The 12,412-nt window shown below is 52.2% G+C and overlaps 1 protein-coding gene across 3 annotated transcripts in view; it reads left to right on the top strand.

Annotated features, from left to right (window-relative positions):
* Nucleotides 1-2,893: 2,893 nt before the first annotated feature.
* DIP2A (disco interacting protein 2 homolog A) overlaps nucleotides 2,894-12,412 on the top strand; it is a 154,161-nt gene continuing 144,642 nt past the window's right edge. For all 3 annotated transcript variants that reach the window (XM_039912499.1, XM_029069562.1, XM_029069561.1), the window contains exon 1: nucleotides 2,894-3,081. In XM_039912499.1, the coding sequence (XP_039768433.1) occupies nucleotides 2,991-3,081 (91 nt within the window). In that variant the 5' untranslated portion in view covers nucleotides 2,894-2,990. The remainder of the gene's footprint in view (nucleotides 3,082-12,412) is intronic.

Raw genomic sequence — 12,412 nt, 5'->3', positions numbered from 1 at the left:
TGGAATATACAAATCGGTAACAGAGACAGTCCCTGCCCACTGACGGGCTTACGGTCTAACGGGGGGAGACGGGCAGACAAGAACAAGAGAACATAAATAGAATCAAGGGGATGAAAAATCTCATTAAAACAATGGCAGATAAATAGAAGCAGGGTGATAATGATGGTATTTGTTAAGCGCTTACTAGAGGCGGAGCACTGGACTAAGCGCTTGGGATGTACAAACTGGCAACAAACGCTTGGTCCAGTGCTCTGCACATTGAGTGAGTGAATGAATGAATGAGTGAGTGAGTGAATGAGTGAGTGAATGAGTGAGTGAATGAGTGAGTGAATGAATGAGTGAATGAATGAGTGAGTGAGTGAGTGAATGAGTGAGTGAATGAATGAATGAATGAATGAATGAATGAATGAATGAATGAATGAATGAATGAAGGTGTGAGGCCGCTACCACGTGACGGCGGCCTGGAGCAGGTGCGCGCGCAGCGTCTCGTGCGCAGAGCCCCGTGGGGGGAGGGGGGGGTTGGGGGAGGGGCGGGTCCGCGCCGCCGCCTAGCGCGCGTGCGCGCTCCGGACCAATGGGAAAAGGAGGGCGGGGAAAGGAGGCCGCTGATTGGGCGGACGGGCAGCCTCATGAATGAAGGTAACCGGGCAGATGAATGAAAGTGCAGCGTGGGCAGGGCGTGTGGCGCAGCCTCGCAACTCTGCACCCAGCAAGCGCTCGCTCACTGCCATTGAATAAAGGAAGGGAAAGGGAAAGGGCTCTGATACCCACGTGGGCAAGCCCCGTCCCTTCTCTGGGCCTCAGTGCCCTCATCCGGAAAATGGGCCTGAAGACTGGGAGCCCCCCGTGGCACCGCCTGCTGACCCTGGATCTCCCCCCGCGCGCTTGGAACAGTGCTCTGCACACAGTAAGCGCTTAACAAATACCATCATTATTGGCATTATTATAGAGAAGCAGCGGGGCTCGGTGGAAAGAGCCCGGGCTGGGGAGTCAGAGGTCATGGGTTCGAATCCCACCCCTGCCCCTTGTCAGCTGTGGGACTGTGGGCAAGTCACTTCTCTGGGCCTCAGTGCCCTCCTCTGTCAAATGGGGATGAAGACTGTGAGCCTCCCGTGGGACCACCTGATGACCCTGGATCTCCCCCAGCGCTTAGAACGGTGCTCTGCACATAGGAAGCGCTTAACAAATACCAACATTATTATTATTCCCCTTGACTCTATTTATTGCTATTGTTCTTGTCTGTCCGTCTCCCCCGATTAGACCGTAGGCCCGTCAAAGGGCAGGGACTGTCTCTATCTGTTACCGATTTGTCCATTCCAAGCGCTTAGTACAGTGCTCTGCACATAGGAAGCGCTCAATAAATGCTACTGAACGAATGAATGCTCTGCACATAATAAGCGCTCAATAAATACTGAACGAATGAATGCTCTGCACATAGTAAGCGCTCAATAAATGCTACTGAACGAATGAATGCTCTGCACATAGTAAGCGCTCAATAAATATGAATGAATGAATGAATGAATGAAAGGTCCGCGCCAACCCGGGCCTTGCCCCGCCCTCCCGGCTTGGAGGCCTCCGCCCCCGGGATTGGCTCGTCACTCGGGCTGGCCCCGCCCCCAGGACTGGCTGCTCCCCTACGATTGGCTCCTCGCCTGGGTTGGCTCCGCCCCTAGCATTGGCTCCGCCTCTGGGATTGGCTCCTAGTTTGGCTGGCTCCGCCCCCAGTTCTGGATCCGCCCCTAGGATTGGCTCTTCCCCTATGATTTAGCCCCGCCCCTACGGTTGTCTCCTCCCCCTGGATTGGCTCTTCCCCTTCGATCAGCCCCGCCCCTACGATTGCCTCCTCTTCCAGGGTTGCTCCTCCCCAGGATTGTCTCCTCCCCCAAGATTGGCTCTTCCCCTACAAGTAGCCCCGCCCCTAGGATTGTCCCCTCCCCTAGGATTGGCTCTTTCCTACGATTAGCCCCGCCCCACGATTGTCTCCTTCCCCGTGATTGGCTCTTCCCTTACGATTAGCCCCGCCTCTACACTTGTCTCCACCGGGATTGGCTCTTTCCCTCCGATTAGCCCCGCCCCTCCGATTGTCTCCTTCCCCGTGATTGGCTCTGCCCTTACGAATAGCCCCGCCCCTCCGATTGTCTCCTTCCCCGTGATTGGCTCTGCCCTTACGATTAGCCCCGCCCCACGATTGTCTCCTCCCCCGTGATTGGCTCTTCCCCTCCAACTAGCCCCGCCCCTCCGCTTGTCTCCTCCCCTCCGATTGGCTCCTCCGCTACGACCAGCCCCGCCCCCGGACTTGCCCCCTCCCCTGCGATTGGCTCCTCTCAATCGGTGGGCGGGGCCCGCAGAGCCGCGGACCAATGGCGTCCCTCCGGCCGACGTTGCTAGGAGACGACCGCCCCCCCCCCCCCGGGCCTCGCCCCCCCGCCCTTCGCCGTCACGTGGTCCGGCCGCTCGCCCGCGCGCGCCCCGCCCTTCCTCTGCTCGTGCCCGCGGGGAGGCGACTCCTCCTCTTCCTCCTCCTCCTCCTCCTCCTCCTCCTCCTCCGGCTCGGGGCGGGGGACGAGAGCCCCGTGCGCCGGGCGGAGCCGCTCCGTCGCCCGTTGCAGCTGCAGCAGCTGCAAGGGGAGCTGCAGATCGCAAGGGAGCTGCAGCTGCCAGGGGAGCTACACTTGCAACAGCAGCTGCAAGGGGAGCTGCGGTTGCACGGGGAGTTACAATTGCAAGGGGAGCTGCCGTTGCTAGAAGAGCTGCGATTGCAAGGGGAGCTGCCGTTGCAAGGGGAGCTGCAATTGCACGGGGAGCTGCCGTTGCAAGGGGAGCTGCAATTGCAAGGGGAGCTGCCGTTGCAAGAAGAGCTGCGATTGCAAGGGGAGCTGCAGGCGTCCTGCGTGCAGGAGCGTCCGTGCGAGGGTGTCGGCGGGGCGGATGCATCGGAGGCCGCAGGCGGAGGGGAGCCACCCGTCCCGATCCCGATCCCCATCCCGGGCATGGCGGAGCGCGGCTGGGCGGGGGAGGCGGTGCCCCTTCCCGCAGAAGTGCGGGAGAGCCTGGCCGAGCTGGACCTGGAGCTGTCGGAAGGTGAGGTCGCTCGGGGGTCAGGGGTCAGGGGTCAGGGGTCAGGGGTCAACCCCGCAGCTGCACGACCCTCGCCCTCCTCCTCCATTCAGTCCTATTTACGCAGCGCCCACCCACTCTGCGCCGAGCACTGGGCTAAACCCTCCTCAATAATAATGTTGGTGCTTGTTAAGCGCTTACTACGTGCCGAGCACTGTGCTGAGCGCCGGGGGAGACACGGGGCCATCAGGGGGGCCCACGGGAGGCTCCCGGTCGTCATCCCCATTGGACAGAGGAGGGGACTGAGGCCCAGAGAGGTGAAGCTACTTGCCCGAGGTCACCCAGCTGACGAGTGGCCGAGCCGGGATTCGAACCCATGACCCCTGACTCCCAAGCCCGGGCTCTTTCCGCTGAGCCGCGCTGCTTCTTTGTGCACCCCTCTCCCTCACCCCCCATTGCCACCCCAATAATAATAATGATGGTGATATTTAAGCTCCCACTCTGCGCAGAGCACTGGGCTAAACCCTCCTTTTTGGTGCACCTCTCTCCCCGACCCCCATTGCCACCCCAATAATAATGATGATGGTGCTATTTAAGCTCCCACTCTGTGCAGACACTGAGCTAAACCCTTCTCCCCCGTGCACCCCTCTCCCTGACCCCCCCTGCAACCCCAATAATAATAATGCTGATGATATTTAAGCTCCCACTCTGCGCAGAGCACTGGGCTAAACCCTTCTCCCCCATGCACCCCTCTCCCTCACCCCATGGCCACCCCAATAATAATAATGATGATGCTATTTAAGCTCCCACTCTGCGCAGAGCACTTGGGCTAAACCCTCCTTCTTTGTGCACCCCTCTCCCTGACCCCCATTGCCACCCCAATAATAATAATGATGATGCTATCTAAGCTCCCACTCTGTGCAGACACTGAGCTAAACCCTTCTCCCCCGTGCACCCCTCTCCCTGACCCCCCCTGCAACCCCAATAATAATAATGCTGATGATATTTAAGTTCCCACTCTGCGTAGAGCACTGGGCTAAACCCTCCTTCTTTGTGCACCCCTCTCCCTCACCTCATTGCCACCCCAATAATAATGATGATGGTGATATTTAAGCTCCCACTCTGTGCAGAGCACTGGGCTAAACCCTTCTCCCCCGTGCACCCCTCTCCCTCACCCCACCTGCAACCCCAATAATAATAATGCTGATGCTATTTAAGTTCCCGCTCTGCGCAGAGCACTGGGCTAAACCCTCCTTCCTCGTGCACCCCTCTCCCTGACCCCACCGCAACTACAACAATAATAATAGTAATGGTATTTGTTAAGCGCTCACTCTGCACAGAGCACTGGCCTAAGCTCTTCTTCCCCGTGCACCCCCCTCCCTGACCCCCGTTGCAACCCCAATAATGGTATTTAAGTGCTCACTCTGCGCAGAGCGCTGGCCTAAACCCTTCTTCCCCCTGCACCCCTCTCCCTGACCCCATTGCCACCCCAATAATAATAGTAATAATAATGATGATATTTAAGCACTTACTCTGTGCAGAGCACTGGGCTAAACCCTCCTTCCTCGTGCACGCCTCTCCCTGACCCCCCCCTGCAACCCCAATAATAATAGTAATGGTATTTGTTAAGCGCTCACTCTGCGCAGAGCACTGGGCTAAACCCTCCTTCTTTGTGCCCCCCTCTCCCCGACCCCACTGCAACTACAATAATAGTAATAATCGTGATGATATTTAAGTGCTCACTCTGCGCAGAGCACTGTCCTAAACCCTTCTCCCCCCTGCACCCCTCTCCCTGACCCCCCTGCAGGCACGATAATAATAATAATGCTATTTGTTAAGCGCTCACTCTGCGCAGAGCACTGGGCTACCCCTCTCCCTGACCCCATTGCAACCGTAATAATAATAATAATAACAGTGATGATGGTATTTGTTAAGCGCTTACTATGTGCCAAGCACTGTTCTGAGCGCTGGGGGGGGGATACGCGGTGATCAGGTTGTCCCACATGGGGCTCACAGTCTATTTTCCAGATGAGGTAACTGAGGCCCAGAGAAGCGAAGTGACTTGCCCACGGTCACACAGCTGACAAGCGGCCGAGCCGGGATTAGAACCCACGACCTCCCACTCCCAAGCCCGGGCTCTTTCCGTGATAACGATGGTATTTGTTAAGCGCTTACTATGTGCCGAGCACTGTTCTAAGCGCCGGGGGAGAGCCGAGGTGATGAGGTTGTCCCGCGTGGGGCTCGCAGTCCTCATCCCCTTTTTACAGATGAGGTCACTGAGGCACAGAGAAGTGAAGTGACTTGGCCAAGGTCACACAGCAGACAGGTGACAGAGCCGGGATTGGAACCCAGGTCCTCTGACTCCCAGCCCCGGGCTCTATCCATAAGCCTGGCATTGGGCAGGGGTGGTCTCTACCTGTTGCCGAATTGTCCATTCCAAGCGCTTAGTACAGTGCTGTGCACAGAGTAAGCGCTCAATAAATACTATCGAATGAATGGATTAGACCGTGCTGTTTTTTCTTTTCTTCTTCCATTTTGCCAGCCCATCCCCCTGCACCTGAATCCTCTCTGCTTTTCTGCAGGCTCCCCCTCGCATCTTTCTCCGGTTCAGAGAAATTAATAATAATAATAATAATAATAATAATAATAAAGAAGAAGGTGTTTGTTTGGCCCTTACTATGTGCCCAGCACTGTTGTAAGCATTGGGGTTGATACGAGGCTGTCCCACGTGGGGCTCGCGGGCTTCATCCCCATTTCCCAGATGAGGTCACTGAGGCCCAAAGAAGCAGAGCGGCTGGCCCAAGGTCGCCCAGCAAGGAGAAGCAGGGTGGCTCAAGAGCGTGGGTTGGGAGTCAGAGGTCATGGGTTCGAATCCCGGCTCTGCCACTTGTCAGCTGTGGGACTGTGGGCGAGTCACTTCTCTGGGCCTCAGTTCCCTCATCTGTAAAATGGGGATTTAAGTGTGAGCCTCACGTGGGACAACCTGATGACCCTGTATCTCCCCCAGCGCTTAGAACGGTGCTCTGCACATAGTAAGCGCTTAACAAATACCAACATTATTATTATTATTATTAAGTGGCAGAGCCCGGGATTAGAACCCACACCCTCTGACTGCCGAGGCCTTGCTCGTGCCAGCGAGCCAAGAGAAGCCCAGACTCCTCATCGCCTCTTGAAGCACGGTGTTTGTTCAGCGCTTACTATGTGCCAGGCGCTGTACTAAGCGGTGGGGTGGACACGGTCCCTGTCCCATGTGGGGTCACGGGGTCAATCCCCAATTTTGTAGATGAGGTCACTGAGGCCCAGAGAAGTGAAGTGGCTCGCCCAAGGGCACCCAGCAGACGGGTGGAGAGAAGCAGCGCGGCTCAGTGGAGAGAGCCCGGGCTTGGGAGTCAGAGGTCATGGGTTCGAATCCCGGCTCCGCCACCTGACAGCTGGGTGACTGTGGGCAGGTCACTGAACTTCTCTGGGCCTCAGTTCCCTCATCTGTAAAATGGGAATGAAGACTGTGAGCCTCACGTGGGACAGCCTGATGACCCTGTTTCGCTTAGAACAGTGCTCTGCACAGAGTAAGCGCTTAACAAATACAAAAATTATTGTAATTATTTGGTAGCGGAGGGGGGCTTGTCCTAACCCTTGTTATTAGAGATGCAGCATGGCTCAGTGGAAAGAGCCCGGGCTCGGGAGGCGGAAGTCATGGGTTCGAATCCCAGCTCTGCCACTTGTCAGCTGGGTGACTGTGGGCGAGTCACTGAACTTCCCTGTGCCTCAGTTCCCTCATCTGTAAAATGGGGATGAAGACTGTGAGCCTCACGTGGGACAACCTGATGACCCTGGATCTCCCCCAGCGCTTAGAACAGTGCTCTGCACATAGTAAGCGCTTAACAAATACCAACATTATTATTATTATTATCCCAGGGTTGTTCCCCTTCCCTCCCTTCCCCATCCTCCGGCTGCCTCCGTTCCCTGGGGGAACTTGGGCCTGCCATTCCCGGATCCTCCACAGGAATGGTTTTGGGAATTCTGTCCCCTTGGTCGCCTTTCCCCAGAACCGGTTTTACGATTTTGGGGGTTGATGGCCCCCCTCCAGGCGTGGGAATTTTGTTTCTGCTCCAGTTAGAGCTCAGTTTCCTCCCTCCCACCCCCTCAACCATTGGCCACCCCGGGCTTCTTGATCGTTTCCTGCATTAGGATGTCAAATGTTACGGTGTAGAATATATCTCTGTTAGGATTAGGATTGGGGAAAAAGGTTAGGCTAAGGGAAAAGATTAGGCTGGGGGAAAAGTTAGGCTACAGGGAAAGGTTTGGCTAGGTGTAAAAGTTAATTTAGGGGAAAAGGTTAGGCTAGGGGAAGAGCCTAGGTTAATACACACATATCTATAGATATAAATAGAGTATATACAATGCATATGCATGTACAATATATTGTATAGTATATGCAGTGTACTGTACATATAATAATAATGATAATGTTGGTATTTTTTAAGCGTTTTACTATATGCAAAGCACTGTTCTAAGCGCTGGGGGATACAAGGTGATCAGGTTGTGCCACGTGGGGCTCACAGTTTTGAATCCCCATTTTACAGACGAGGTAACTGAGGGCCAGAGAAGTTAAGTGACTTGCCCACAGTCACACATTTTATGTGTTGTATGTGTATATATATTGTATACACAACATTGTACGTTGTACCAGAGTATGGTGTGTATGTATGTTGTATGTATGTATTGAATAATGTATGTACATATGCCCCCACCTTATAACATATGACAATCTAAGCTTATAAATGTATGCACGTATCTTATGACAGAATATATGGCGATGTAACCTTCTGTATATAATAATAATGTTGGTATTTGTTAAGCGCTCACTATGGGCCGAGCACGGTTCTAAGCGCTGGGGTAGATACAGGGGAATCAGATTGTCCCACGTGAGGCGCACAGTCTTCATCCCCATTTTCCAGATGAGGGAACCGAGGCCCAGAGAAGTGAAGTGACTCGCCCACCGTCACCCAGCTGACAAGGGGCAGAGCCGGGATTCGAACCCATGACCTCCGACTCCCAAGCCCGGGCTCTTTCCACTGAGCCACGATCTTATGACATAGGACGGTGTAATCTTATGCACGTACCTTATGACGTAGTCTACCACAGCGCAGTGTTTATCGTTGATAGAAAATGTGCAGGGGCTCTGGCCGTCTTGCGTATGGTATAGAAGTCACACTGCCTCCTTCCTGATCGGAAAACCGCCATCTCTGTGATCTCGGATTCTGTTTAAACGCCTGTCTTGATGCCATGTGCTTTGAGGGCCTTAATATTTTATGATAACAGATACTCTCTCGACGGCCGAGCGAAACGGTGCGGACCGGAGAAAAGGATTTGCTTTATTCTAAAATCCTTTTCTCCGCTCCGCACCGTTTCGCGGATGCTTAGTAGCAAAAAGTGGTTTATCGGGGGTCGCGTGACTAGAAATTGTTCCGTTGTTGTTGAAACCGTGGTTTGGCGGCGAATGAGCGGATTAGTGTTGGATTTTTCAAAAGGGGCTCCTGTGTGACAGATGACAGTGCCTTGGGTACGACGTGTCAAATCTCAGGCTAATTTCATGGATCTTGTTAGTTTGGTAGATCGAACTGTAATAATAATAATAATAACGTTGGTATTTGCTAAGCGCTTACTACGTGCAAAGCACTGTTCTAAGCGCTGGGGAGATACAAGGTGATGAGGTGGTCCCTCATGGGGCTCACAGGCTTCATCCCCATTTTACAGATGAGGGAACTGAGGCCCAGAGAAGTGAAGTGGATAAACGAGCCCCTGTGTCCGGCGGAGATGCAGCTACGAATTGCGATACAAAGTGGTCGTACGCATTTCTTTGCGTCCCAGGAGTTCTGTGCCCTCGTTTTGTGAGCTACCAGTGCAGGTTTCTATTTTTTAGTAAGATCCCAGGATCGCTCGCATGAGAATATTAAAAGATTTCTCCCAAAAGAATATTTCCCACCTGTGTGTGTTCGTCTCGTGGGGATGATAGGTGATTTGTTCTGCCCCTGTTCAAAACAGTCATTTTGACTGTTGGGTGAGATTTAGATGTCACGGGAGGTTACGATAAGGTGTGTTTTGGGGTATTTGAAAGATCCTGATGCTATAATAGAAACGAAGTGCCTGTGGAGTATATGGGTACTTACGAAAAATGATTCCTTTTTTTTAAAAAAAAAAAAATCAGTTTACGACCATACACAAGCCCTGTTGAGGTTTTAATTTTAAAAAGAAAACAGTACTGTCTGGCCTCACCAGCCATGCCCTTTTAGCAGAATGTAAATCAACAGGCAGTGAAATTAAGCCTGTGGAAATCATAGTTAGGGTTTCTCCAGAATCCCATCCAAATATCAGCGAATCTTCTGCTCTTAAATTCCCGGGACGACGGGGCCAACACTCGCCCTTTAGGGTGGAAGCCCAAGTCCCTTAGCATCTCCGATCTAATATTCAGCCTCTCTGAGGATCAGAGTTCAAGGAATGATAATTGTGGTAATAATTGTGACGCTAATAATTGAGGTGTTTTTTAGGTGTTTACTATGTACCAAGCACTGTTGTAGGTGAGGGGGTAGATGCAAGGTAATCAGGTTGGTCACAGTCCCTGTCCCACATGGAGCTCACAGCCTAGAGCTTGGACTTGGGAGTCAGAGGTCATGGGTTCTAATCCCGGCTCTGCCGCTTGTCAGCTGTGTGACTTTGGGCAAGTCACTTCACTTCTCTGGGCCTCAGTTGCCTCCTCTCTAAGATGGGGATTAGGACTGTGAGCCCCACATGGGACACCCTGATCACCTTGTATCCCCCCCAGCGCTTAGAACGGTGCTTTGCACATAGTAAGCACTTAACAAATACCATTATTTTTTTTTTTCCATCCCTGTTTTACAGATGAGGTAACTGAGGCACAGAGAAATTATGCAACTTGCCCACTGTCATGCAGTCGAAAGGTGGTGGAGCCGAGATTAAAACCCAGATTCTCTGACTCCCAGGCCCGGGCTCTCCCCCCCCGGCCCACACTCCTTCCCTAAACAGCTCTCCCACAGTCTTCAACTCTGCTTCAGCCAGGCTAAATATTGTGATCCATTCTGCCCTCTCCTTGGAAAAGTGCTTTTACCCCCTTCTCTCTCATCTTCCCCGCCCATTCGGTCCCCCAGAACCGTCAAGAGTTTTTAGATCTCCATTTCTCTCGATGGAATGCTTGGCAAAGCCCTAACTCCTTCTCCCAGACGGCTTCTCGGAAGGTTTTGCAGCTTTAGGAGAAAATGGGGATCTGCACACCCCCCAAATGATTTTTATCTAGCGGTGTTTTGACCATCCCGTGTGAAGTTTAACTTGCTTACTGTTTGTGTTTATGTATTTTAATGACATTTTTGGATGAATGGACGTTTATGGTATTTAGCACCCACTCTGCACTAAGCCCTGAGGTGGATACAGGATAATTTGCTCCTTTATAATTAGATCTTCGCCTCTTAGACCTCACAGTTTGAGTTAGGGAGAGCAGGTCTCTTATCTCAGTTTTACAGATGAGGAAAGGGAGGTCCAGTGAGGTGGTGATTTGCTCAAGGTCACAAAGCAAGCCATTGATTGAACTGAGATTAGAACCCAGATCTCCTGGCTTTGGGACCCATGATCTTCCCCCTAGGGCATGCTGTCTCCCAAGACTAGAAAGTGAAAGTTAAAAGCAATTTGGAGAGTGGGAGAGAGGGATGACCGCCAAAATATTTCAGTACATGAAAGGGGGGAAGTGGCTCAGGATAAATTGGGGGGGAAAATACTGTTAATGGGAAGAACGGTTAAGAGTGGAGGTGATGCGATGGGGCTTAGTTACCATTTTTTGTTCCGGGGACTGTATTCATTTTGGGATGGATAGAGGAGCGTGTCCCCTCGTTGGTGAATTTCTCCAAGTATATGTTTCGGAAAATGAACTTTTTTGTTTGAATTAACTAGGGGCAAGCAACAAGGGCCGGGACAACTGCCAGGAAAAGGGGTGGGGTAGGGCCAAGACCACAGAAGTATTCATTCAGTCGTATTTATGAGCGCTGACTATGTGCAGAGCACTGTAGACTGTAAGCCCGGTGTGGGAAGGGATCGTCTCTCCGTATTGCCGAATTATACCTTCCATGCACCTAGTACAGTGCCCCGCACACGGAAAATGCTCAATAAATACGATTGAATGAAGTTTAGGGAGAACGTCAGAGTTGGAGGCACTGGCAATCTGTGTATAAACAGGACTTGTGAAGACAAGGAGCTGCAGAGACCAGTAGTAATAATTTTGGTATTTAAGCGCTTACTCTGTGCCAAGCACTGAACTAAGTCCTGGGGTAGAGTCAAGATAATCAGCTTGGACCCAGTCCCGGTCTCACAGTCTGAGGGTGGGGAGAATGGGTGTTTCATCCCCATTTTACAGGTGAGGGAACTGAGGCACAGAGAAGTTAAGTGACTTGTCCAAGGTCACCCAGCAGGCAAGTGGCAGAGCTGGGATTAGAATCCAGGTCCTTCGACTTCCAGGGTTGTGCCATTTCCACGTGGCCACACTCCTTCCTCTCGCCTCCCATGATGCGAGTTGGGGAGAGGGAAAGAAACCTATTTCAATGGAAAGCAGGGACTAGAAGCTAAATCATTATAATGATGGTATTTGTTAAGCGCTTACTGTGTGCCAAGCACTGTTCTAAGCGCTGGGGTAGGTACAGGGTAATCGGGTTGTCCCACGTGGGGCTCACAGTCTTCATCCCCATTTTAAGATGAGGTCACTGAGGCCCAGAGAAGTGAAGTGACTTGCCCAGGGTCACCCAGCAGACAAGTGGCAGAACCGGGATTAGAACTCACGTCCACTGACTTCTCAAGCCCGTGCTCTTTCCACTAAGCCGCACTGCTTCTCAAGATCCTTCTACCCTAGGAGGAAATGAAAGCGATGATTTTTGGTCCAGGTAATGTGGGGTAGGGAAAAGGATGACGAGAAGGGGAATAAGGAAGGCGCTTTATCGGGATAGGAAAAATCCTACCTTTTTAGCTCCAGCCGAGGGGCTGGAATTGATCTGAAGTCCAAGGCTGAGGCAGAGTTTGTCGTGTGATTTGATGCTTATCCACTCCTGGAAAAATCAGAATTACTTAAGCAGTCAATCAGGTGATGGTATGCGAGTGCTTACCGTGTGCAGAACACTGACCTGAGCGTTGGATCCTATTTATTGAGCGCTTACTGTGTGCAGATAAGCTGAAGTGCAGTGAAGTCGGTAGGCGTCCTCAGTGCCCTGTAGTGATCATGCAGTCAGTTCTTGGCTAAAGTGCCTTCGCTCTGTATTTTAAACAGAGCATAACATGAAAATTAAGGGTCATTCTTCCAACG

This window comes from Ornithorhynchus anatinus, chromosome 7 (genome assembly GCF_004115215.2).
Source record: "Ornithorhynchus anatinus isolate Pmale09 chromosome 7, mOrnAna1.pri.v4, whole genome shotgun sequence".
Taxonomy (NCBI): domain Eukaryota; kingdom Metazoa; phylum Chordata; class Mammalia; order Monotremata; family Ornithorhynchidae; genus Ornithorhynchus; species Ornithorhynchus anatinus.
This window is presented reverse-complemented; position numbering and strand designations above follow the sequence as displayed.